At 48.0% G+C, this 27,613-nt stretch overlaps 2 protein-coding genes across 4 annotated transcripts in view; one reads left to right on the top strand and one right to left on the bottom strand.

Moving 5' to 3' along the window:
* Positions 1–402: 402 nt before the first annotated feature.
* Positions 403–27,324, bottom strand: Drc10 (dynein regulatory complex subunit 10). Its single transcript, XM_074060564.1, has 5 exons — positions 27,139–27,324; positions 5,973–6,765; positions 4,183–4,416; positions 2,522–2,593; positions 403–821 (listed from the first exon to the last, which is right to left on the bottom strand). The coding sequence occupies exons 1-5, from the start codon at positions 27,273–27,275 to the stop codon at positions 528–530; spliced, it is 1,530 nt and encodes a 509-aa protein (XP_073916665.1). The 5' UTR covers positions 27,276–27,324; the 3' UTR covers positions 403–527.
* Tpcn1 (two pore segment channel 1) overlaps positions 25,002–27,613 on the top strand; it is a 53,004-nt gene continuing 50,392 nt past the window's right edge. The window contains exon 1 of one of the 3 annotated variants that reach the window (XM_020156930.2): positions 25,002–25,174. The gene's annotated coding sequence lies outside the window, so the exon portion shown is untranslated. Of the gene's footprint in view, positions 25,175–25,453; positions 26,168–27,097; positions 27,263–27,613 lie in introns of those variants that run through there. The other 2 variants (XM_074060553.1, XM_074060552.1) reach the window with 2 other exon arrangements.

Below are 27,613 nucleotides of genomic sequence, written 5' to 3'. Positions count from 1 at the left end.
CACAATTTGTTTAATACCAGCAAGTAATTTTGAAGAAATTGTTCAGCTACCTGGGCACCAAATACAGCTGCTGGTCTGTCTACGGCCTCTGTGTTCCTGAGCTCTCATAGTGCTGGAAGCAGGGAAACTGTGACAGGGCACCGACACCTTTGCGTCCCAGCTCCTTTGGAGTTCTCTGCTCCGTCCCCTGCTGGCAGTTGAGACCCACACCCACTGCCCTGGTGGGTGATAGTCTGACACGATCATGGCAGCTTCTGGGCTGCAGCCAGGGCCTTTGTTTCCCACTGAGACAATCTGTGGATTGAGCCCCAGGCCTGCACACTCCACAGGAAGGAGGCACCTGTGAGCACCCACAAGCAGACACACAGCCACAGCACCAGGTAGAAAGGTTTATTTGTAGGGTGTGTCCTTGAGTGTGATTTAAAACCTGCTCTCATTTTAAAAAGCCATCAAAGCCATGATCGGCAGGATTCTTGCTTCTGGAGGGCCTGGGGACAGGATGGGAGCAGGGCTCGGAGGGTGCAGGGCTACTTCCTGACCTTGCCCTTGGCCTTCCCTTTGCCCTTGCCCCGCTTCTTCTTCTTCCTCTTGGACTTGAGCATGGAGCGGACCAGATAGCCCTTCCACACGGCCTGGATGAGCGTGGCGGCCCTCACCATACGCAGCATTTCGCGCTCTGCCTCCATCCTTTTCTTGGAGTTGATCTCGCGCTCCGTCCAGATCTGGGCGAACTCCTCCACCAGCACCACGTGCTGCTGCCGCAGCTCCTCCAGCTGCAGCTTCTCCTCCTTGTGGATGCTTTCCAGATCCTCGTACTCATCCTGGGTGACGGTCAGGACTGGGGGTGGGCACAGGGCGTGCCTCTCACGCTCTCCCCACCCTCCTACCTTCCCCAGGGGCTTCGGCCCCACCCTTGCCAGAGGCTGCACCTGGGCCCAGGTGGACCCAGCTGAGGTCAGGTTAGGTGATGGCTCTATCCATGTTCTAGGGAGGACCCAACTGAGTGATCTCAGGAAAGAGGGCTGCGAGCAGGGCAGGGCCTAGTTTCAAATCCCAGCGGAGCTGCGTTTTAGGAGACTTCACCTTTCAAACCTGTTTTTTTCTCATCTGAAACAGGGGCATTTTCAAACCTGGGGCTGTGTCTGGGATCAGATGATCTTGTTACATCTGAATATGAAATAGCCCCCCACAGACCATGTTGAACGCCTGGCCCCCAGCTGGGGGCACTATTGGGAGATGATTGGATCGTGAAAGCCCAGCCTCATCAATGGGTTCATCCATCCCTGAGTTCATCCTGAGTGGGCTAAAATTTATTAGGAGGTGGGGCCTGGTTGGACAAGGAGGCCACTGGAGATGTGCCTACTTGTCCCTGGCCCTTTCCTCTCCCTCCCTCTCTGGTTCCTGGTCACTATGAGATGAGCAGTTTTGCTCCATAATGCATGTTCTGTTATGATGTCCCTTAGACTAAAAGCAGAGGGACCCAAGTGACCATGGGCTGAGCCCTCTGAAACCTTCAGCCAAAATAAATCTTTCCTTTTTTTCCAGGTGTTTTCCTCAGGTATTTTGTCACAGCATCAGAAAGTTGACTAACACAAACCATACGGTCAAAGTACAGGACAGAGCCAGGCAGAGTGGGGACACAAGAAATGACGGCTGCTGCTGGGGAGCAGTCACAGATGTCCGGAGTAAAAAGATCTCCCAAGTGACTGATCCCAGAGTTCTTCTCTACGTCTAACCATGGCCCCTCCTGCTGTACCTTCCCTATTTTGCTCCCTTCCTCCTCTTCCTCCACTCCTCCCTTCCACCATCATTCACAAGCTTAGAGAGGGCAAGTCCTCAGGCTGGCAGAGTGGTTCATGTGATAGAGTACCTGCCTAGCAATTGTGAGGCCCTGAGTTCAAACCCCAGTCAAGCTGGATGCTGGAGGCAGAGATCTGGAGAATCACGGTTCAAAACCAGCTTGGGTAAATAGTTCATGAGACCCTACTCGAAAAAACCCATCACAAAATAGTTCTGGTGGAGTGGCAAATACCTCAAGGTGGAGACCCTGAGTTCAAACCCCAGAACCACACACACACACACACACAAACAAGGTCAAGTCCCTGAGTGAGGTCACACAGCTGGAGAGTGACACCAGCTTGGGACCTCTTCAGAGGATAACGGGCTTTCTGTCCTGCACTGGTATATCCTGGCATCTGGCACATCAGGCACTTGGTAGAGCTTGCTGAGGGGCTGGGGTGAGGAGACTGCCTGAGTCAGGTAAACTGAGCAGCCTGCAACCCACTCCAGGACTGGACACTAGAGGGCGCCAAGACCACGAGGCCTAGAGGCAGGTGCTTCCAGAGGCTCGCAGCTCCTAGCCCTTTCCCACTTTTCCCCTCTCTGCCCTGGCTGGTCACAGTCCTGGGACAAAGGATGAGGCCTGCCCAAGAACATCAGGCACCATTGTGGGCTTCTCCCCATCCTCTTAGTCCTCCAGGATCTTGGGGAAAACACCAGAAAGAGACCTAGTGACAGATACCTGCTTCTCACCCATCTCCGTATCGTATTTCTGGATCCAGTTCTCAATTTCTGTCTCCACTTTGTATTTTTTCTGAAAGAATCCAAACAGTCATTGTCTGATGGCGTAATAGTCACAATAGCAGTCCTGAGCACTGTGTGCTGGCAGACCATGCAATAGATACTTCTCTGCCTCTCTGCTGAACCCACCCCCTCCTTTCTCAGGCGTGCTAACCCAATTGCCCAAGATGACAGAGCTAGGGGTGGCAGAGCCTGGATTTGAAGTCAGCAGCTGAATCCAGAACATTCTAGACAGAGGGAACAGCAGGTGCAAAGGCCCTGAGGTGCAGCAGGCTTAAAGAACAGAATGAAGCCAGTGTGGTTAGAATGGAGTGGTCCCCGGCAAGGTCCAAGGGCAAGGCTGTGTCACTGGAAGTGCCAGCCCAGGGCAGAGAGGACTCATGTAAGGGAGAGGGGAAGCCGCTGGTGGATTTAGATGCACTTGAAGAACAGGACTTAATTTGTTTTCAAAAGATCAGCTCCCAGCCAGGTGTGGTGGTACACACCTGTAATCCCAGCACTCAGGAGGCTGAGGCAGGAAGATAAGAGAGTTCAAAGCCAGGCTGGGCTACATAGAAAGACTCTGTCTCAAACAAACAACACAGCCCCCCACCAAAAGAAATCAGCTCCCATACACATAATGGAATGTGATTTAACCATAGAAAGGAACGAAGCATTGACACCATGGCTGAACCTTGAACCCGTGATGCCACATATGTGACTCCATTATAGGAAATGTCCAGAACAGACAAATCCACATGGGAAGCAGAGTGGTGGTTGACAGGGCTGGAGAGAGGGAGGAATGGGCAGAGGGGTGACTGCTTACTGGGTAGAGTTGTATTTTCAGGTGATGAAATAGTTTGGAACTAGACTGAAGTGGTGCTTGGACAGCATTGTGAATGCCAGGTACCCAATGCCACTGAACCGGTCACTTTGAAAATAAGTAAATAAACTCCCTGATTGTACAAAGCACAAGTTCTCAACTTGGCATTGTGGAGGGGCTGCCTTCCAGGGACCTGTAACCCCCGAGAATTGTCTACAGCGTCTCGGTCTTTTTCCTGGGGAAGAGGCCAATGGCTCCTGTCCACATGCTCAAAAGTCATGATGCTAAAAGACTGAGGACAAGTGTCAAAAAGGTGCCCTTAGAAGAAAGAGATTTGGAAGTTGGGTGGTGGGCCTGGGCCCACCTGAGACAAAGGCCAGTGAATTGATGATGTTTGCTGAACAGCTGCTCTGTCCCGCCATCCCCCTCTGGCCTTCTCAGGTTCTCAAACAACCCCTTGCTACTGCCTTTATCATCCTCCTAGGCAGACAGTGAAAATGAGCCTCAGAGGGAATCAAGTTCAAATATGCCAGAGGCCATGTGATGCCTCCTTCCCTCTCACAGCATCCACCAAGTGAGGAGTGTCATCCCATGGGGCCAGGGGAGCTTGCCCTAGGACGGGGACCAGCCTGTCTGGCTTGTGCCCGTCCTGCCCCCTGCCCCGCAGGGGATGTTTGCCCAGCTTTGGACCTGCCTTGCACCTTCCTCCTGGGCTAGTGCTGCCCTGCCAGCTCTGCTCAGCCTCCCAGGAGAGATGGCACTCCTCCCCCTTCCCCCCTGCCCCCAGCTCTCCAGGGCACCTTCCTCAGTGCCTGCTCCACCTCCTGGTTCTCCGTGACCTGGTTGTGGTACTGTGAGTGCAGCATCAGGAGCTCCTGCTGGATCTTGGCTAGCCTAGCCTGCGAGGCCCGGAAGTCCACCTTCTGCTGCTTCTCGGCCTCCTGCTTCGTGCGGAGGAGGCTGTTCTCTGAGAACTTGAGCACCTGGTGCAGGTGGTTTTTCAGTTCCTGGATCACAAAGTTCTCCTTTTCCACCTGGCTCAGAGTGAGGAAGGCTCTCTTAATACTCACCAGTCACCAGCCATCGCCCCTCCCTGTTTTTTAAATTCAGGAGTGGGGATTGAACTCAGGGCCTTGCATTTGCTAGGTAAGTGCTCCACCACTCAAGCCACATCACCAGTCCTTTTTACTTTCTTTTTATAAATAAAAATACTTCTTTAAAATTTTTCAAATAGGGTCTCATGCTTTTGCCTGGACTGACATTGGACCACGATTCTCCTACCTCTGTCTCCCACATAGCTGGGGTTATAGGCATGTGCCACCATGCCTGGTCCTCATTTCCCTTCTTAAAGGTTCTTCCCAGGAGCTAGGGATGTGGTTTGGGTGGTACAGCACTTGCCTGGAGCCATCTGTCTCCTGCCCTTCTCTCTGGGCCCCTTCCATTTCCTCACTGGCAACATGCTGGGTTGTGAACTGCCCAGGCTTATTCCCATCTCAGGACCTACGTACACACTCTCCCATCCACCTGGAAGAAGGATCAGTAGGCCAAATCCAATCAGACTCCTGTATTTGTCAATAAAGTTTTATTGGAACACAGGTTCCACTCATTTCCTTAATGTTTGCTTATTGTTTACAGCTGCTTTCACACTAATGGCAGAGTTGTGTTGAGTAACTGCAACAGAGTCCATGTGGCTCATGAGGTCTAATGTGTGGAGTCTGTGACCTTTTGGAGATGAGAAAGGTAGTGGAGAAATGAAGCTGTCGCACTCCCCATGACAGGCAGGTTACTGTACATTTTGTGATAAGCTGAAGAAAAATGGAGTACTGGCACCCTGCTGAAGACCAGCCACCAACAAGATGGCAATGATTCTGACCTAGAACTGAGGCTGGGCATGGGGGAGGGGGAGCTGGAACACAAGCACAGGGGCATTGTCAGCAGTTTGCAGAATGGCACATGCACTTTAAAGGTCTCCTTTTCCCGGGGTCGGGGGAAGCATTCATATGCAGAACCTTACCTGGAAAAGTGACAAATAGTGAAACCCTTCCCCATAAATGAAGTGCACGTCTCTGCTTGGGGCTGCCCTGCTTATGGAGTGGCCTGCTGTGTTTTTCTGTAATAAACTTTAACTTTCCTTTCACTTTGGAACTCAGTCACATCTGATTTCTATCCAGTTTGCCAGCTCCTGACTTGGACGTTCTTCCTCATCTCATTTGCCTGGTTCACTCCCTCTTATCCTCCCACATCCGACTTCAATGTCCCTGAATCTTTGGGTTTAAGCTCAACTCTCCTGTATCTTGCCCTATAGCACCCTGTACTTACCCTTCATTGTACTTCTCAAAACTGTAATTAAATGTGTTCTTTAATACCTAGCCCTTCTACTGTGAACTCTGTGAGCCTGGAAGCTTGTGGGCTTATTTACAAGACCTGCCTCCCAGCAAGTGCTCCAAACAACTTCTATGGAGTAAATGAATGCGGGAAAATTTCTACTTAAATCACTGAGGAAAAACAAACAAACAATCCAAAAGGTCTGGGCCTCTCCATGTGGTTCTCTCCACACCTCCACACCTTGGTGGATGCTGGGAAGACTTACTTCTGTGTCCCTGTTCTTCAGTCTTGCTGTCACTTCGTTTTCAAGGCTGTCAATGAGCTCTTGGTTCTGCTTGTTCCGCCGGGTGATGTCCTGTATGAACTGGGCCTTCTCTTTCATTTCCATGGGGTTGGTGAGAAGCTTCTCAAACAGATATCCCCGCAGCTCAGTCAGGCTCTGAAGGAAGTGCTGGGCCTCTGCACTCCTACCTGGTGCCTGCACCTGCAGAAGCTTGGTGGCCCGGGGGTCACAGATCAGGACTCTCAGGACGTTCTTGCTGGAGTCTTGGACCTCCTGCATCAGTGGCTGGAGGTTGGCCTTGTGCAGCTGGATGGAGAGGTGGCGATCTTGATACCACCTTTCCTCAGCATCTTCCTCCTGTCGCAGCCGCATCTCTTCCTCCTGCAGGGCATCAACGTTCTCCAGAAGCACCTGGCACAGGTCCATGTGCTCTTTCATGACACTCATGATGTCCTCTTGCAGAATGCCCTCCAGGGCCTCCGGGTGGGACTCCACATATGACATCAGGGTCACCAGCTCCACCTTATAGATGGCCTCATCCAGGACAGACATGATCCTCTTGGCCTCGATGGTGGTGAGTTTGGACTTGGAGGGGGCCAAGGGTGTTAGCGGCTTGGCCAGCGTTAGAGGGGCCTCTGTCCTTACCCGTATCCCATGGATGGCAGGGCCTTGGTAAAGAGGGGCCACGGAGAGAATGTTCAAAGCCATCTCTCCAGCAGTGTGCACACTCCGCATGCCCTCAGAGACTGAGGCGTCAACAGACTCTTGAGCAACCCTGCAAAGAAAGGGGTGGCTGTTAGAACCGGGTGACATCCATGTGGCTAGTGTGGTCATAACAGCCACATGTTGATGGTCACCTGAGAGAAGCTGCACTTAATTTTTCTTTTTTCTTTTGTGGTACTGGGGCTTGAACTCAGGGCCTACACCTTGAACCACTACAGCAGCCCTTTTTTTGTGATGGGTTTTTTTGAGATAGGGTCTCATGAACTGTTTGTCCAGGCTGGCTTCGAACTGCGATTCTCCTGATCTCTGCTTCCTGAGTAGCTAAGATTTGCAGGAGTGAGCCACCAGTATCTGGCTGGAGCTGCAGTTTTATACAGAACTTTTCACTGAAAGCAGCTCTTAGCTCTGTGATGGTGTTTGGGTCACCAGGGTAGGAGGACCAAGGATGGAGGAGTGTCTCGGGTACGGTGTGTCAGGCCAGAGCAGTCAGGCAAACAGACACTGTTCTGAGGATTCACATGCAGGGACCTGGTTATTGGGGTGACAGAAAAATGGAAGGGGAAGCCAGCCAGTAGTTGTCAATGGCAGAAAACCACCATATAAAGAGGAGGTGGTGAGTCTGGGGCCTCGGGTCACCAGGGGAAGCTCAAACCACAGTCATTAGCTCTCAGAATCTGAGATAGAGCCACAGCTGGAACCACCATCGTCCAAATAGAGAGTGGGAAAACCATGGCTTCTCCTTCCGCTTGCCCTCCACTCTGATGTCACTACTGATGGGGAGCCTGACCCAGCCTCCTTCAGGGATGAGCAGCCTGAGGCACGAGCAGGACAGGGACAGAGTAAACATGGGGTGAAGAGCAGACAGGACTAGGGACAGCACGCTGCTCACTGAGTTTTGAGTGTTGATTTAAAAATTGAGGGGACAGTAACAATAACTTCAAAGTAGGATTTAAAGAAGTTTCTCTGGGGTAGTGCTGCATACCAGCACTCAGGAGGTGGAGGAAGGAGGATCGCAAGTTCAAGGTCAGTCTGGGCTACACTGAGACCCTATCTCAACAAAATAAAACAACCCTCTCCCCCGGCCCTGGGCCTTGTTTTAGGGAAGACTCAGTACTGGATCATAGATTGATCCTGGAATGGTAAAGGACAACACAGAATGTGGAAAGTCACCAAGTCTATGGTTCAGTTAGCAGCACTGCACCAACGTCAATTTCTTAGTTCTGACAAACATTGTGTTTATATAAGAAGCGACATTAGGGGGAGCTGAATGAAGGGCACATGGGAACTCTGTACTGTCTTTGCAGTTTTTCTGTAAATCTAAAATTATTGCAAAATAAAAAGCTATTTAAAGACTATTTCTGCTTGATGGCTCATGCCTGTAATCCCAGCTGCTCAGAAGGCTCAAGGTCCAAGGCCACCCCAGGAAAATGAGGAGACCCTAAACCTGGGTACATGTGCCTGTCACCCCAGCTACACAGGAAGTGTAAACAGGAGGATTGCAACCCAGGCTGACCTGGCCATCAAAGCCACACTCTATTTGAAAAATAACTAATGCAGAAAGGGCTGGGGACATGGCTTAAGTGGTAGAGCACCTGTCTGGCGAGTTTAATTCCCAGTACAGTGGTGCAGAGGGAAGAGGAAGAATCACTAGGACTTTATGAGTGAAAAACAGAAACCAGGGAAGTTGGGAGATGTTGAGGGGAGGACGAGGCACTCAAGTTCATGCTCCTCGAGTTCTAGCTGCCGTAACAGAGTGGACAGTGGGCAGGGATGTGTTGGCCTCCGTGATCTGCATCCTCCTTGGCAGGTGACAGTCCCCAGCTTTCCTTCGGGAACACTCCTGGGTGCTGTTGTCAGGGTTTGCAGCAGGTCCCAAAGGCCTAAGTGCTAACAGCCTTGTCCCCAGCTGTGGTGCTATTGGGAGGTGATGGGGCCTTGTGGGAGGTCCTTAGGTCACTGGAGTGTGCCCTGGAAGGGGACGTTGGGACCCTGGCTCCTCCCCGGCCCCTCCCTCTGTCTCTCTCTGCTTCCTGATGACCATGAGGTGAGCAAGTTCCTCTGTCATGGGTTCCCACCACATCACAGACCCAAAAGTAACAGAGCCAATCAGTTATAGACTGAAATCTCTGAACCATGAGCTGAAAGAAACCTTTCCTTCCATTTTTTTTTCCTTTATATACACATTTGGTACTGAAAATTAAAATAACATCAGAAATTCCTTTTATGGCAACCCAAATAGTTGAAAATGAGAAAATAGAGTCACCTACCCTAATTATTACACTCTAACCAGACTACCCATGTTCTCCTCACATCCCTTCAGGTTACACTTCATTTCACAGACTTCAGGCTTCTAAAACAAAGACTTAAGACCTTTGATGCCTCTTTGCATCAAATGAAAATGTAGAAGTGAAGCATTCTGAAGTCATTCACATACGAATTACACAGATCCCTTCTAAGTTAATGATAGAGGTAGGAAGATCCCCAGCACACTCACAAAACAGTGAAAGTGAAAGAGATCCAAGAGAATCACAAGATCCGATCATGTACACCAGTAATTCACAATTAGTGGTACCCAGCTTCCCACATGCTGTGTTAGATTACCAGCAGAAAAACAGATTTATGTCTAAATTCAAACCCAAGTCCCACAAAAAAAAATTTAAGTCTAAATTGACTGTGCTCTCTGTCCCAATCACTCCCTATTCTAGCATTCTCAGAAGGACACCATGGTACAGGCGGTGACTGCGGTGCGTCTGGATGCCACACTGAATGGTTCACTTGGAACGCCTTTAATCGCGTCTCTTAGATTTCTTCTTCCAAGGCAGGAATATCTGCTCCCCATGAGCACTCTCACGTGGCCAGGCATTCTCTCCTTGTGGATAACAAGATCCCAACCCCTCTCTGCCTGCAGGGAGCGTCACCTCTGGTCTCCTGTAGGACCTTTCACTTCTGTCCGGCACTTGGGCTGGACCTTCTGGGAGAGGGAAGGGAACCTGGGAGGAGGGTAGAGGGTCAAGTCATGAAGGTCCCTTACCAAGGTTTCTGGATGAGAGCTCCTGACTTGCGTGAAGCACTTTCTTCATAGGCCACCTGAAAAGACTCCAGGGCCAAGGTTGGGATAAAGGCTTGCGATGGCTCAACTGGTGGTGTGCTGAAGCAAAATTACTCCAGAATAGCCCCAAAAAATAAAAAAATTAAAAATGGAGTCCCAAGAAAGAGCTAAAACTCCAAACTTCAACAAGTGGTGATGAAATAAGAAAACCTAAAAAGCTAGGCCTGGTTTCCTTTTAAACTACTGAAACCTTTCCTTCTGATAAGCTGTTCTTCTCAGGTATTTTGTCACAGTGACAGTAAAATGACTAACATGGCAGTCCTGGTGGGACTGCCTGTAAAAAAGCCCTGCCCACTCTCTCCAGGAGTGTGAGTCCTAAAGAAGGCAACACATGGATGGGAAGTGCTGGGAGATGAGGAGCCTGCTACCAAGACCCCCTAGAACTTTCTTGGCTATTGTTCCATTCTTTTTGTGGTACTAGAGATTGAACCTAGGGCTTAGCACTTACTTTACCACCTCAGCTACAACCTACCCTTTTGTTTTTGAGACAGGATCTCACTAATTTTGCTTGGATTGATCTCAAACTGGTGATCCTTCTTCCTCTGTCTCTTGAGCAGCTGGGATTACAGGCATGCACCACAATGCCTGACACTATTGTTTCATTCTGAGGGCTGGTTATTCAGTGTTCCCTTCATCATTTGACACAGCCAGGGTCACTTTTTCTTTCTTTCCTTCTTTCCTTTCTTCCTTCCCTCCTTCCTTCTTTCCTTCCTTTCTTTCTTTTCAGTACTGGGGCTTGACTCAGGGCATTCATCTTGAGCCACCCCTATTTTTGTGAAGGGTTTTTCAAGATAAGGTCTTGAAGCTGGCTTCGAACCATGATCCTCCTAATCTCTGCCTCCTGAGTAGCTAGGATTATACCTGCCCAGGGTCACTTTCTGTTGCTTGCAATCAAAGAACCTTAGGTGGTCCAATGCCAGAGACAAGGGACAAGCCATGATCAGGAGGCCTTGGGGATGGATACAAATGCAGAGAAGGACATAATATATGAAGCCACAAAAGACACCTTCAGTTCACCAAATTAGAGTACAAAGAGAAAAGTGGAGGGGATCAAATAAGTACCTAACATGACTAAGAACAAGGAAGCAAGGCAGCCAGGCCAGGCAGGCTCAAGGATGCTCAGATCCTTAGCGAAGCAAAAGGATCCAAAATCTGAAGTGTCTCAGGGCTGAGGAGGGTGAGGCCGGCACCATCCTGCCTCACTTCCATCCACCCCTGCTTCAGCTCTTGATTAACGGTGGGAGTTCCTTTGCAGCTTCTCCTGGCCATAAAGTTTGTGGGGACAGCCAGGGAGCTCCCCAGCCTCTCTGAGGATGAAGGATCTTTGCCCCAGGCCACGGGATGGACGAGAACCAAGCGTTTAATGAACGCCATTCTCCTGCTCTCCCCGCCCCCCGAACCCCCGCCGGAAGCTCCCAGGCGTATATCGAAACGCCGGAATTCTTCAGAGATCAAGGCTGGAAATGCAACATTTTATGAAATGTTTCCAATTTGCTTTCAGCCAAATTACCTCTTTTGCTTTAAAGGGCAAACTTGTTTTCTTTGATTACCATGACGCCCATCGGTTCTTGACAGCTCATTTGGGTGAACAAGAAAAAGCCGGGGGAACCGGATAGGGGGCGGGGGACGCATTTGACAAAAAAAAAAAATCTCTTTTCCAGGGATCTCTTCCTGTCCCCTTTAATGCACCAACCTTAATATTTAAATCATTCCCAACTTCAGCCTCCCCTTCAACGCTCCTGCCCCCAGAGCGGGCGACACTGTTAATGGATGGGGAAGTTTAATTGGATCTCTCTTTATTTGTCATTAATTCTGCTGATGAACTTTATAAATGGAAATATATCTTTATCATGCAAATTACACCTCGTCTTCATTCAAATAGGTCTGCTGGATATTTTATTACTTTTGCTCTCAGAACATTTTGAAGAAAAAAAAAAAAGAATTGAACTAAATGATACATATTTTCCCCCTTGGAAAAAGAAAGGGGAAGAAACCCCCACGTCTATCCTACGAATCCGAGCATTCAGAGGGGATTAAAACAAAATATAATGGAATGGGGGAGCCTTGTTTTAAGGAGCTCCATTTTAATATTCAGTAGCTCTTGAGACCCTAACTATGTATAGTACCAGGATTTGAACCCAGGACCTCATACTTATTAGGGAGGCACTCTATCACTTGAGCCACTCCACCAGCTCCAAGTGCTTTTACTAGGAGAGAATCCCTTTATCCTCACAACCCTACAAGGCGGATGCTATTGTTACCTCCATTTTACAGACAGGGAAAGGGAGAGAGAGAGGAGGCCCATCCCAGCCCATGCCCGGAAACCACCATCCGGTGCACTCTGATGGTAGATGTGACAGGATGAGCTTTTGCTGTAGGTTTGACTGAGTCCTATGAAGTAGAGCACTAGAGAACTGAGGTGTTCAGGATTCAGGTCCAGGGCTGGGGTGTGCTTAATGGGAGAGGGTGACCTAGCAAGTGTGAGGCCCCTAGGTACCATCCCCGACACCAGAAAAGCGGGAAAATAAAGGAAAAGGAAAAACCCCTTCAGTCCTAAACTGAAGCATCCAAAACTATTTAAAACTTAGCAGTATGAAATACATTCACAATCGTGCTTGTATTTGTTGTTGTAAGCATATACGCAGATGTGTGAGTGTGTGTGTGCTTAAACATAATTAACACCAATGAGCGATGTGTAATGTAGATGTTTTCTTTTAGTCATTCTTGTTTTTTCTTTTCTTTTTTTGGCAGTACTGGGGTTTGAACTTAGAGCCCTATGCTTAACTAGGTAGATGCTCTACCACTTGAGCCACTCTGCCAGCCCTGGGCTGTGTTTGATGTGCACACATTTTCATGTGCATATAGCCTGGCTTCAGCAGAAAGGCTGGGAGAGAAGGAGCACAGCAGGACCATGTCTGAGATGGGGGTAGGAGTGACCAGGAGATTACAGAGAAGGAACTTGGAGGGAGGAGAGAGACTGCCAGAGTCTGGCAAGGAGGGTCAACAGGAGTGGTAGGAACGGGGGCTTGGCTGGATTAATACTTAGGGAGGGAGAAGCAAGAATACTTTTAAAAGTAATGCTCAGCTGGGCATGGCAGTGCATGCCTGTAATCCCAGCACTTGGGAGGCTGAGGAAGAAGGACCTTGAGTTTGAGGCCAGCTTGGGGTACACAGAGAAACCGTGCCTCTAAAAGCAAACATAACAAAATTGAAAAAATATAAAACTCTCAGAAGAAAACATAGGGGTAAGTCTTCACAATCATGGGCAATGGATTCCCAGATATGACATCGAACGCATGGGAGATAAAAGAAAAGAAAAAAAATAAAACAGTGGCTCCTAGCAACTCAGGAGGCAGCGATCAGGGGGATCACAGTTCCAAGCCAGCCTGGGCAAATAGTTCATGAGACCCTATCTTGAAAATACTCAACAGACCCTTAATGCAGAGAAACTAAAGCAGATACCTTAAAAGCAACTGAGGCCAGTAGGAAAAGGGGACCAGGACCCAGAGAAAAGGTTAGATCAAAAAGAATTAACCTAGAAGGTAACACACACGCACAGGAAATTAATGTGAGTCAACTCCCTGTATAGCTATCCTTATCTCAACCAGCAAAAACCTTTGTTCCTTCCTATTATTTCTTATACTCTCTCTTCAACAAAATTAGAGATAAGGGCAAAATAGTTTCTGCTGGGTATTGAGGGGGTGGTGGGGAGAGGGAGGGGGCGGAGTGGGTGGTAAGGGAGGGGGTGGGGGCAGGGGGGAGAAATGACCCAAGCCTTGTATGCACATATGAATAATAAAACAATAAAAAAAAAAGAAAATACTCAACAGAAAAACAGGGTTGGAGGTGTAGCTCAAGTGGTAGAGTGCCTGCCTAGCAAGCATAAGGCCCTGAGTTCAAAACTCAGTACTAACAAAAAACAGAAAAAAACAAAAACAAAAACACCAGAAAAGATTAAAAGAGACCCGAAAATGACCTCAGCACAGGCTGTTCACCCAGGGACTCCATGCTTTTTATTGCCATGTATACATAGCTCTTCCTAACCCAGATATTATTGAACCACAAAACCAACTAAACAAATCCTCTTTAGAGCTGACATGGAGGTTCATGCCTATAATTCCAGCATTCAGGAGGCTGAGGCAGGAGGACCTCGATTCCAGACCAGCCTGGGCTACACCGTGAGACCTTGTCTCAAATCAAAACATGACCCCCTCTTTTTGTACCACCTTCCATTTAAAATTCACAGCACAGGAATTTCTAGTCACCTTAAGTACTCCCTCATTGATTTTTAGCTGTAACTGAGATCTCATGCCTTCCTAGCTCCATTCTTTTCTTTCTTTCTCTCAATGGTGGGAATTGAACCCAGGACCTTCAACACGCTAGGCAATTGCTTTACCACTGAGCCACACCCCACCACTCCCAGCTCCACTCTTTGTTCTCCCCATGGCTTAACAAAAAAGACTGCTCGGCTTAGTTGGAACGGGGCTAAGAAAGAATGTTTCTGGGGTTGGGGGGGATACACAGTTGGGGGACATTGCCAGGGATAAGATTTCCTGTGAGATGGAGCCTATGGTTTTCATTTTCTCATAAAAAATTTGCAATTTCTGCACAATCACAGCATGAATAAATAAAGCCACATTGTGCATTTCACAATTGGCGTTGTGATTTCTTGTACTCTTGACAGTTCTGTTGTGTTCCACACAGGTACACACGCCATGTGCCTCAGGTCCCAGGACCTAACAAGACCTGTCTACAGTCTGCTCTGACTCAAAGTGCTAGCCAGGCAAGGGAGGCCTGGCGGCTGTGCTCCAAGGCTGCCACCTAGCGGCTGGGTTAACAGGCAGGGTTTTGTTTCAGAAGCAGCCTCAGTTTTCCTGTAAGCCTCAGAAAGATCCCACAGCCTGTCAACCATGCATCACTTCCCCTCAAGAGACTCCCAAGCCTACAGCAAGAATGTGAGGGGCTGGAAAGTGATATGAAAGTCACGATGAGCTGGGCACCAAGGCTCATGCCTGTAATCCCAGCTACTCAGGAGGCAGAGATCAGGAGGATCGTGGTTTGAAACCATTCCAGGCAAATAGTTCACAAGACCCTGTCTTGAAAAAACTCATCATAAAAAAGGACTGGTGGAGTGGCTCAGGGTGTAGGCCCTGAGTTCAAACCCCAGTATTGCAAACAAAAAAACCCCTAAATCTTTTTTCTTTTTCTGTCATTCTCACACTATTGCCCAATCCTGTCTTCTGAGAACCTATGTTTTGAGGATTATATTTCATTTGCAAAAGGTCCCCAGGCTGGAGCTGTGACAGGGAGCGCTGGAGGGATCAACAGACGGATCTCAGTGGCCACTGCTTCCAGTGCTTTGGAGACAGAGGGCACAGAGCAGGGACGGGGGTGGGAGGGGCCACATTGCTGGTTATATGAACAAGCTGGCTGCAGCCATAGCACTGGCCAAGTCCATTTGCCTGTGACGGGACTTCACTTCCTTTTCTCAGAAGTGGAAAAGAAAAACATGAGCTTACCACATGGTGATTAAATTCACTGTGTATCCGATCTCATTTGATGTGGCCTTCACCTCCACAGCTATGTGGTTTAGGGTAAATCATGTAATCTCTCCAAGCTATGGCTTCCTCTGTGTAAAAGAGGGGCACAAGGGACCCCACTTGATAGAACTGTCACAGGAAATGAAATCCTGGCTCAAACATGTGAAGATTTTATGACATTAATTAGTACTTCAACAATGATATATTTTAAGCTGGGCGTGGTGGTGCACATCTGTATTCCCAGGACTAGGCAGGCTGAGGCAGGAGGATCATCATGAGTTCCAGGCCAGCCTGGGCTGCACAGAGACCCCCTGCCTTCAAAAACCAAACTCCACCAGCCCAAATGCGTGTATACTTTTTAAATAGAAGATAGGTTTTTTCTCAAAATCGCATTTTTGAGTGGAAATGTATGCAAAGGGTCAAAAAGGAAGCATTACATAATCACTTTTAACTTTGCTGATCTCTACATTATCCAGGTGTTTCTGTTACTGATGGATGAATACTGAGGCCCATAAGTCCCTCCCCACTGTTCTGTCCCCTCCTTATGAATCACAGCTTTTAATTCCTCTTTTGGTCACGGTATACTTCAGAAACCATTTCTGGCTACACACAGGAGATAGTATCACTGTGGTTGTTTCAGAAAGAAGAAAGAACCAGGGGTGTAGCTCAGCGGTAGAGATGTGTGAGGTCCTAGTTCCATCCTCAGCACCCCCAACACACACACACACACACACACACACACACACACACACACACACAGAGTTCTTAGTAGTGAATTTAGAGACTTCTAAAGTAAACTTCCCCACTAGAAGAAAAAAGTGTAACCACTGCACACCTGTTACAACTGCTCAAATCCAGACCACTGACATCAAATGTTGGTGGGGACACAGAGCACCAGGAACTCTCATCCCTTGCTGGTGAAATGCAAAATGGTGCAGCCACTTCAGAAGGCAGTTGGGTGGTTCCTTACAAACTGAACATATCTTACCACACGATCCAGACTTGCTTACTATTTACCCAAAGGAGTTGAAAACTTCTGTCCACACGAAAACCTGCAGCTTTATTCAAAATTGCCAAAACTTGGAAGCAGTCAAGATGTCCCTCATTAAGGGAATGGGTATATCAACTGAGCTACATTCAGAGAATGGAATACTATTCAGCGCTGAGAAGTGAACCATTGAGCCACGAAAGGACTTAAGGTGGAATAGTAACTGCAAATTTACTAAGCAAAGGAAGCCAATCTGAAAAGGCTGCATCCTGTATGATTCCAAGAATGTGACACTCTAGAGAAGGCAAACTATGCAGACAGTAAAAAGGTCAGATGTTGCACGGGATGGGGATGCATGGCAGAGTGCGTCATATGCAGACCATGGGCTCTGTGTAACATATGTACCACTCTGGTGTGCATGTGAGTGTGTGTGGGGGGAGCGTCTGAGAAATCTGTTCCTTCCTCTCAATTCTGCTGTGAACCTGAAACTGCTCTAAAAAATAACAACCCTTCAGTGGGTGGTGAAATCAATTTGCTGGTTGGAGCTAGCCTTAAAAGTGGTACAGCTGGGCATGGTGGTGCACGCCTGTAATTCCAGCACTTGAGAGGCTGAGACAGGAGGACCTGAAGTTGGAGGCCATCCTAAACTACACAGCAAGATCTTGTCTCAAAAATAAACAAACACAAAAAGTAGAGTGGAAAATATCAGACCGTGCTCCATGTAGTGGGTACAGGGTTTTTGTTTGTCGGTTGTGGTACTGGGGATTGAGTCCAGGGCCTCACACTTGTTAAGCGTACACTCCACCACTGACCTACACCTTCAGCTCATGGTATTCTCTTCTGATCAAATGTGTGTGTAGGGTTGTGAAGAGAAACATATTTCTCTGCTGGCGGTAGTAAAACTCAGTCTACATTTGGAAATCCCTGCGTTAAAAGCATTATTTAATTTTGCAGCACTGGGGTTTGAACTTAGTCCCTCCAGCTTACTAGGCAGGCGCTCTTCCACTTGAGCCACTCCACCAGCCCTATCTTATGTTGGATGTGAGATAGGGTCTCACTTTTTGCCCAGGCTGGCCTTGAACAGAAATCCTCATAATCTCATCCCCCTGAGTTGCTAGGATTACAGGCGTGAGCTACAGCACCTGGCCCCTGTGTTAAAGGCTGTTTGATTGACCATAGGATATAACTCACTGCTATAATGTGAAAACTTAGGTTAAAAGGATAGTTTCCTCTGGTGCTCTGTATTTCTGTATTGCAAATGTCCTGTTTAATTACTTTTACTTTCAGTTCCATTAACTGGAGCCTGACCCTAGCTAGGCAGCTCTCTGATGGGGCTTTGTCTGACAGTCTCACCAGCCTCCTCGGCCTCCACACACTGACCAGCACTTTCAGTGCTGACCAGGTGGAGACATTGTCTCACGTTCCCAGGTCGGGGACAGAGGTGCATGAAGGTGAGGACCTTGATCCAGGGTTGTCCAGTCCAAGGCTCCACCAAAGTTTAAAGGCAGCAAGTCCAGGTCTAGCCCACCCCCTCCCAGGGAGCTGGTATCTCTGCTATCTAAAGTCACCGTCCCCAGAACACCGAGCAGTTTCCAGCTCTGAGTGAAAGGAGACCTGGGTACTGACCCTCTGCTGGGGCTCTTGAATGACTCTGGCTAAGTCCCTTATCTCTCTGGCCACAGGCTACAAACCTATCCTAGCCACATCAAAAGGAGGCTAGGCAGGGAAGGGATGACTGAGGAAAGAGAAAGCCCTGTGGAGAGTTAAAAGCCTCTGCTTATTGCCCTGTACTGAGGCCTGAGTCTCATGGTGCAGTGGCCTCACTCTGAGCCCTCCTCTCCCTGGGCACAAAGAGAAACATATGGGAATTTTGCAATCAAGCAAGCAGGGAATACTTACCTCTTAATCTAAGTGTTCACCAGGACCAAGTGTAAACCCCACACTACGTCCATCAGACCACAGATGCCGGGAATGGGTTCTGGCAGGCATGCCTGCTCTGGGATGCCTGAGGCTCAGACTCAGCATCCGGGTTACAGCTGCTTTCACCACCAGGCTGTCTGGCTCTGGGTGGAGCAGAAAGGTGGGAGAGAATGGTGGGCTTGCTTCTTGCTCCTCCTGCTACTTTCCTGATGGAGACCAGGTGACCTCAGGACACAACCCACTCTCACTCTTGACTTTCACCCCAGTATAAAAAAGGGTGATCTTTTGGACTGACCACCCTGGTTATGACCTCCTCCTGGCTGGACTGGGCACTCTGATATAACTGGGCTGAAGAAGTCAGCCATGACAGCCTCCTTCACGACTCAAGAGCTTGAAGGGACAGTGAGTGACATGACCAGGGATGCCGCCTGGGCCTGGGTGTGGTGAAGAGTGGGCGGGAGTAAGAGAGCAAGAGGACTGGGCTCAGAAGGCTGTCACAGGGGGCATGGAAGAGAAGGCGGTGGCTTCAACAGGGACAGGGCAGTGACAATGGGGAGACAGAGACAGTGGGTGGAAAGAACTGAAGGTGAGGGTGGGGAGAGGGCAGAGCTTAGGGCTGTGATGGGAAGGTTGTGATGTTCCCCAAAGAACGGTATCTGGAGAAGCTGGGGGCTGAGGAGTGACAAGTGCCTCACAGCTCCTGTTCTGCGGCCACACTGTCCTCTCTAAAGGATCCTGGCTCCAGGCTCTTCCCAGAAGCCAACCCAGAGTTCTAGATCAGCAGTTTCTTCTTTTCTTCTTCTTTTTTTTTTTCCAGTGGTATTGGGATTGAACACAGGACCTCGTTCTTGCCAGGCAAGCGCTTTACTCCTCAAGCCATACCTCAGCTAGATCAGCAGTTTCTGTCTTTTATTTAGATCCTACTCCACAGCTACCTCCCCAGGGCCTAGGAGCCATAGAACCCGGCACAAATTCCCTATGTATACTTACCATAGGACACAGAGCACAAACCCCAGCCACTTGTACATGTGATGTGTACAGTTATGTTCCATCACCCCAACCCACTTCTACAAGATTTCTACCACTCCCCAAATTCCCAGGAGCTAATTCCCAAACAATCTCTGTCGCCACCACATTTAACATTTCTGGATACTTCAGACGAATGAAATCACGTAATGCAACCCTACAGCCTGACTTTTTGCGGCATCGTGGTTTGAAACCAGAGCCAATGCTGCTCTCCGGGGGACTTGGCAAGAAACTGGAGGTGTATTTTCTTGTCACTATGGGAAGAGAATATTACATGCCAGAGGCTCGTGACACTGCTAAAGATCAAAGAACTCCCAGGACAGTCCTCCACAACAAGGAATTAGCTGTACCAAAATGTCAATAGAACTGAGGTTGAGACACTTTCACCGAGGTTCATCCATGTTGCAGCATGTATCCGTATTGTTTTCTTTTTCATTGCAACATAGTACTCCATTGTATGGAAATAAGCAACAGTATTTGTTCAGTCACTGGCTAATGGATACTTGGGCTCTCCTACCATGAATGACAGTCATATGGAAGTCTATTTTGTGTACACATTTTCATCTTTCTTGGGTAAATTCCTAGTTGGGGAATTGCTGCTAAGTTTATGTTCAGCTATTGAAGAACAGCCAGGCTATGTTGAAATATCCCCAGCAAAGTATGAGAGCCCTGGTCTCTCTAGGTCATCATTGACTCTATTAGTATGGCAGATTACTCTGCTTATATTTGGAATGTTTAAGCAATCTTTTTTTTTTTTTTTTTTTTTTTCCAGTACTGGGGTTTGAGCTCAGGGCCTCATTCTTGTCAGGCAGGCGCTCTATCTCTTGAGCCATGCCCCCAGCCCTCCAAATATTTAACCAATCTTGCATTTCTGGAGTAAATATCATTTAGTTCTCCTGCATAATCCCTTTTACATGTTGCTGAATTTTTGTTTTGTTTTTTTGTCTTGTTTTTGAGACAGGGTCTCACTAGGCTGGCCTGGAACTCTCTATCCTCATTTCGGTTTCCCGGGTGCTGGGATTATAGGTGTGTACCACCACACCTGGCTTGTTGATGAATTCAGTTTGCTGATATTTTGCATCTGTTTTCTTGAGGGATATTGGTCTATAGAGGGACTTGACAAATTTGTTCTACATAGAGACAAATGGTAAAGAACTTTGGTTTTGTGGCTCTGTAGCCTTTCACATGTACTCAGCTCTGCTGTTGGAAAGCAAAGACAGCTGCATGCAATGTGTAATAAATTGGCATGCCTGTGTCCCAGTAAAATTTTATTTACAAAATCAGGTGACATTTGCTGTGGTTTTTCTTTTCATATAATGCTTCTGGCTTTAGCAAAACTAGCTTCACAGAAAGAGTGGGGACATGTTCCCCACTCTTTTCTGAAAGAGTTTGGGAGAGGTTAATACTAATTCTTCTTTAAGTAGTTGATGAAATTCACCACTGAAGACCTCTAGCCATGGCCTTTACTCTGAGTGAAGGAAGATTTCAAATTTCTCCTTCTGAACCCAGGGCCTCACGCATGCCGGGCCTGCTCTCTACCTCTCAGCCCAAAAATCTGTAATTCTGAGCTGGGTAAAATTTGCATATTCTTATTTTCTCGGTCAGCTCAGCTAGAGCTTCCTGGTGTATTGATTCTCCTCTCAATGTTAGGAGAATAGTCAATGTTCCTCACTGTGCTAGTAATAGTTCTTGTCTTAAAGGAAATTTTGTCTGATAGTAGTGTGACCACTTGAGCTCTTTTAGGGTGGTTTGATATATTCCAGTTTCTTGCTGTCAACCTGCATGTGTCTTTTATTGATTGATTGATTTTCCAGTGCTGAGGGTGGAACCCAGGGCCTCAAGCAAGCTAGTCAAGGGCTCTATCACCCCCCCACCCCTTTTTTTTTTTTTTTTAATTTTTTGAAACAGGGTCTCGCCAAGTTGTCCAGGCTGGTCTTGAACTAGTGATCCTCCTGCCTCAGTCTCCCAGTAGCTGGTCTATTTGGGTTTTTTGAAGGTATGATGGTGTTTGGTCTCGTTCATCCTGTCTGAGAATCTCTGCCTTCTGATTGACATGTTTGTTCCGTTGCCTTCTAGTTATTTCCATATAGTTATTCACATGGTAGATTCTACCTTAGCCTGGGGAATATGAACAACTTTGACCCCACGTTTCCTTCCCTCCTCTCCCCCACCATCTGTGCTGCTTTTGTCACATATATCACACTGATATTTTCATGAACCTAACAGTATAGTGTTAGAAATATTGCCTTATATATATATATATATATATATATATATTTTTTTTTTTTTTTTTTTTGTCAGTGCTGGGTTTGAACTCAGGGATTTGTTTGCCAGGCAGGTGCTGTACCACTTGAGCCATGTTTTTTGTTGTTGTTTTGTTTTGTTTTGTAGTACTGGGGTTTGAACTCAGGGCCTTCATCTTGAGCCACTCCACCAGGCCTTTTTATGATGGGTTTTGAGATAGTGTCTCAGGAACTATCTGCCTGGGCTGGCTTCGAACCATGATCCTCCTGATCTCTGCCTCCTGAGTAGCTAGGATAATAGGCGTGAGCCACTGGCGCCCACCTCACTGTTTTGTTTTCTGAGTATGTTTACACTTTCTTATTTCTTTGCAAATTTCACAATTTTTGGCTGAAAACTGGAAATTTTAGATAAAAAATTGCAGCAACTCTGTATTCTGAATTTTTCTCACTCTTTTTGTGTGGCTATGTGTTTGGAAAGTTACTTCCTGGCCTAAATCTGTCAAGTTGCTCTCCTCTGTAATCTGCAGCTCTGCTTAATTTTTTTCCCTTCTTCTTCTTATTTTTAAACCTGACATCCTAGGGGTCATTCCTGTGTCTCACAGTTTAAAATTTGGCCACAGACTGGTCAGAGGTCGTACTTAAACTCTTTTAACAAACAGTATGGCTTCCCTGCTCTGCCAGGGGCACAGCGGATGTTTGGCTCATTTTCAAGTCTGTCCTGAAGTTTAGCTTCGGTTGGTCCCTCTTGCTTCTCTGCGTGTCTACCCGGGTACCGATCCTACCACGCATGTGCACAGCCTCATCAAGGCCACGTCTGCCTCACTTCTTAGATAGTCAAGCTGGAAGCCATTGCTTGTCCCAGAGAGGACACCATCCTGTGCTGCTGGCTCTGCTGGTCCTTTGGACACAAGAATGCCACTTTAGCCAGCAATGCTCGAGGGCTGCGGCTCCCACTGGCTGTCCGCCCTGCTGGAACCGTCATCGTGGGGAAGCCCTAGGTGAGTACCCCTTACCTCCAATTTTAGTACTGTTCAGGAATAATTACTCTCAGTTTGTTGTATGCCTTACACTGGTTTTCAGTGCTGAAGTAGATCAGAGTCCGTGCAATTTAGAGCTGCTTTTGTTGTAAAATAGTTTACCTCTTAATCATTTTAAGGATGCAATCCAGCGGCTCTAAGCATTTATGTGTACTCATTACTACCGTCAATCTCCAAACGATTTCATCATTCTAAACTGAAACTTTGTATCCGTTAAGCAATAATTCCTCAGTCCCCTTCCTGAAAACTACTGTTCTGCTTTCTTTCTCTATGAATTTGACTACTATGTGTATATCAATGGAATAGTACAGTGTTTGTTATTTTGTATCTGGCTTCTTTCAGTTGGTATAATGTCTTCAAGGTTCATCTATGTTATGGGAGTTTTCGGAATTTCATTTCTTTTCACGACTGAGTAATATTCCATTCTGCTTATCCACTCATCTATCAGTGGACTATTGCATTTTCTTTTTTTTTTTGGAGACAGGGACTCTTTATATAGCCTAGGCTGATGTGGAACTCACTATATAGACCAGGCTGGTGTCAAACTCTCTATATAGCCCAGACTGAGCTGTAAGTCATGATCCTCCTGCCTTAACCTCCTCAGTACTGGGATTACAGGCATGCACCACCACATCCTTTGGAGAGGATCTACCTACTTCCTCACTCCATCATTCTGGAAGTGAATCCCTTGGGTGTCATTTTACATCTATCTGTACTATATCATGTCATTAATGTCTCCTACATTAGACTGCATGCTGTGTGAGGAGGCAATGAATTCTCTTTTATTGATTACGCTAACCTAGCACCCACACCAGGCACTCAGTAAATGCCTGTTGAGTATTTGAGATATGGACCAGAGAACTTCCCTGTCTGTCTGAAGCAAGAAGAGTTAAGGAGTCAGGTGCCGGTGGCTCACACCTGTAATCCCAGCTACTCAGGAAGCACAGATCAGGAGGATCATGGTTCAAAGCCAGCCCAGGCAAATAGTTTGAGAGACCCTATCTCAAAAATACCCAACACAAAACAGGAGTAGTGGAATGGCTCAAGTGTCAGCGTGCTTGCCTAGCAAATGTGAGGCCCTGAGTTCAAACCCCAGTGCTGCCAAAAAAAAAAAGAGTTCAGGATGCACTTTAGGGGGAAAAGTCACCACTGTTTGCTGAGCTCTCACACTGTTCCCCACTCCATGCCAACCTCTTCCTAACCTTACTCCATTTACTCCTCACAAGAAACTCTTTGGCTTAAGAATGTACAATAGAACCACATTTTAAGGACAGGAATTACAGAGTAAAAGGGTAAAGTTAACACAAAAGACAAAAACTGCAAGGCTGGGCAGTGCAGGCCTGTAGTTCCAGCTACTCCAGAGGTGGGGACAGGAGGATGGTAGTCTGAGGCAAAAGCATGAGACCTTATCTGAAAAATAAAACTAAAGCAAAGCAAAAAAAAAGAAAAAGCTGGGGGAGTGGCTCAAGTGATAAAGCACCTGGCTCACAAGCACAAGGCCCTGAGTTCAAATCCCAGAAATGCCAAACAAATTGTATAATCAAAGCAACCCAGAGATGCCGTTGTTGCTCGCTTACATCTATGGTCCTTAGTTGGGATAGAGGGAGACTTGTAATCTACCCTGTCACCCCCACCACCTATTTGAGTTGAAATAATTGATTTTTTTTTCTTGTGGTACTGGGGATCGAACATCAGGGCCTTGTATATATTAGGCAAACACTTAACCGCTGAGCTACACCCCCAGCGGTTGAGATAAGTGAACTTGATGTGCCTTTATATGACTGGTTTGGGAATGTGGAAGTAGGGCCATAATATGGCCAGGTAGTGGGGGGCAGAAAAGAGTCAGGGCGCCCCAAGAGGATGCTCTGTGGTCCCTGCAGGGAAGTCCGCCCATTGGTGGGGATGGGGAAAGCCACAGCGGGGAGGGCGCGCTGGAACCCGCAGTTCCCTCAGCCTCAAACCCTTGCCCACCTGGCTACTCACCTACTTCCAGGGCGCTAAGTTGCTCTACTCAGTTAATTCCGCGGTCTCTGCGTTGCTAAGTTACCCGCCACTCTCAGAAGGCGGGACTTAGTGTCTGACTGACTTTTGGGTTTCACCACTCAATTCCTTGTTCCGCTCTGTTAGCACCGCCTCCTTAAGTTTGACCAATCAGAAGCACCGCCTCTCTGACGTGGCATCAATAGAAGGACTCGGGACTCCTCCTCTGGTTTCGGGGGAAAGCTTGAGAAGGGATAAGTGGAAGGGGGAGAAAAGGGTGGAGTCTCTTCGTCCCGCCCCCTCCTAAGGAGGCGGGCAATGAATCCTGCATCCGCAGCGGACGACAGCTGGGGAAGGAAGGGAGGCTGGACCAATCAGAACCCAGCACGGCAGCTCAGCTGGCCAATAGGCCTCGGCGGAGAGGAAATGAGGCGGGGCAGGCGGGGTTGAGGGGAAGGTAGGCGGTGGATGAGGGAGCTGGCGCAGCTGCCGTGGTGGCAGCGGCTGAAGTGGCGGCTGCTGTGGTGGCTGCAGTAGCTCCAGGCTCGAGGCTTTGGCGGCGGCGCCGACGGGCTGTGCGGACCCTGGTGTGCGGTCCGGGTTCCTGGGGCGGCGCGTGTAAGAATTCAAAGGGTGCTAGGGCTTGGCCCGCGGGAGAGGGCAGGGGTCAGAGGTCAGAGGGCGCGGAGTAAGGGGTCGCAGCTGGGCACCCGGCTTGGAAGGCGGGCAGGGTGGACACTGGGGTCAGCGCTGTGCCCCTCTCCCCAGCCGAGGCTGGGGCTCTGCACCCCCAGTCCTCACCCCCAGCTTCGCGGGGCGCCCCCCACGTGGGGCGCTGGTGGGGCGGGGTGCACGTGGAGCCGACGCCCCGCCTCTGCCTTGTCACCCCCCGCCCGTGTCCCCAGGTGACCCCGCGGGAGGCTGGTGCCCGGGTCCCGCTGCCCAGCGAGTGGCAGCTGTTCTCTGATCCCGGGACCTTTCTCCAGGGGCGACCTCGGTGCTTTCTCGAGGATGGGGGTGCCAAATCCTGGGAATAGAACCTTGGCCAGGACCTGGGAATCCTGAGTTCCAGTCCTGCCCCAGCACTGTGTGACCTTGGCCAGTTGCCTCCCCTCTCTGGGCCTCCTTTCTTTCTCTCAAGTGATGGATATGTCTGGAGGCTGAGGCAGGAGGCTATAGATTTCGAGGCCAACCTGGGTTACATACCAAACCTTGTTCCCAAAAGAAGCTAAGTTAGACAGAAACAAAATAAGCAAAAAAAAAAAAAAAAGTGATGGACTTGCATTCAAATTGGGGAATTGTTATTGGGTGATGCTTAAGCCGGGAGTTCCCCGGACCTCTTATGCCTGAGTTAAAATCTGGCCTCTGCAACTTCCCTGCTGTTTTCTTTTTGTTGGAACTGGGATTTGAACTCACGGCTTCACATTTGCAAAGCAGGTGCTCTACCACTTGAACCACACCTCCAGTCCATTTTACTCTGGCTATTTTGGAGATGGAGTCTCAAACTATTTGCCTAGGTTTGCCTCAAACCAGAATCTTCCTGATCTCAGCCTCCCAAGTTGCTGGGGTTGCAAGTGTGTGCCCGGCTTCCCTGCTGTTTTCTTATGAGAAGTAAGTTAGCCACTTTAAGCCTCAGTTTCCTCATCTGTAGGGTGGGGATATTGGCTAAAATAGTATTCTTTCAACAGCAGGATGGGTACATTTTGAACCACATGATTCTTTATTATACACCGTAGGATTTTTAGTGGCATCTCTGCCTCTGCTCTCTAGAAATTACTCCCAAGTTGTGACAACCAAAATGTTTCCTGACATTGTTACTGTCCACTGGGACACATCATCCCTGTTGAGAACCATTGAGCTAACACAATGCTTGCAAGAAGAGTCACGCATTAAACAGTTAAAGCATAAAAGCCATTAGCTAGTGTGACACTAGAAACCTTTTGTTGTTGTTGTTTTGTCTTTTTATTTATTTATTTATTTATTTTTGTGGCACTTGGGTCTACACCTTGGAACTCAGGGCCTACACCTTGAGCCACTCCACCAGCCCTTTTTTGTGAAGGGTTTTTCCAAGATAGGGTTTTGAACTGTGTGCCTGGGCTGGCTTCGAACCTCAATCCTCCTGATCTCTGCCTCCTGAGTAGCTAGGATTATAGGTGTGAGCCACCAGCACTCAGCTAGAAACCTATTCTTGATGAGTTAAGATGGTCAACAGTCTGTTGCCTTCAAGACAAATACGGGTGAGATCATGGTCAAAGCCAAGTAAATGGATGCAAGGATGTAGTCTTTCTACTTTTGAGTATTTTTGAGACTATCCATGGTAAAACATTAAGCCAGGGGCTGGGGATGCAGCTCAGTAGTACAGCGTGTGCTTAGCATGAACAAGGTTCGATTTCCAGTACCAAACTAAAAAAACCAAAACCAACCCAGAATACAGTTAAGTCAAAAAAGACAATATGAAACATAATTCTTAAGACAGCCACAGGGTAGCGTCTCATCTGGGATTTCCTGTTCTGCTTCCCCCCTAGTGAGAGTTAAAAGCAAAATAAATCTCCAAATCTGGAGCAAAGTAAAAAGTTACTCACAGGAAGTTTGCTGGGCAGAGAGCTACAGGCTTAGCAGCCAGAAGAACGATGTTTACTTCTGTTCTGCTGCCTTGTTTGAAGAAGATGTGCCATTCCCTGCTGGTGCCCCAAGATCTGCTCAGAGGTATTCTGGGCATTTGTGAAGGAAGGAGATTGCACAGTTGCCCTTCAGTGGGTCAGTTTGGAGGTAACCTCCATTGAGTTCAAGAGGCCACAGCTGGAGGGTGGAACCTGCAGCTGTTTTCGAGTTCAAAGGTCTTTAGGCAGATCTGCTGAGTCCTGGCATTTCTTTTGGACTTCCTAAGCAGAAATGGAACACATAAATAGAACTCGAGCAGACCAGTTCTGAGTGTTTTAAGTTGGGAGTTTGTTGTGTGACTCTGGACATCATTTTTAAAAACTATTCTTGTTCCCTTTCCTCTTCAAATACCTAAATGTAGGTTAGCAATGTTTGTATGAGAGTTATGTATGTTGT

The sequence above is a fragment of the Castor canadensis genome, chromosome 18 (genome assembly GCF_047511655.1).
Source record: "Castor canadensis chromosome 18, mCasCan1.hap1v2, whole genome shotgun sequence".
Lineage (NCBI taxonomy): Eukaryota > Metazoa > Chordata > Mammalia > Rodentia > Castoridae > Castor > Castor canadensis.
The sequence above is the reverse complement of the archived record's forward strand: the minus strand, read 5'-3'. Positions and strand labels throughout refer to the sequence as shown.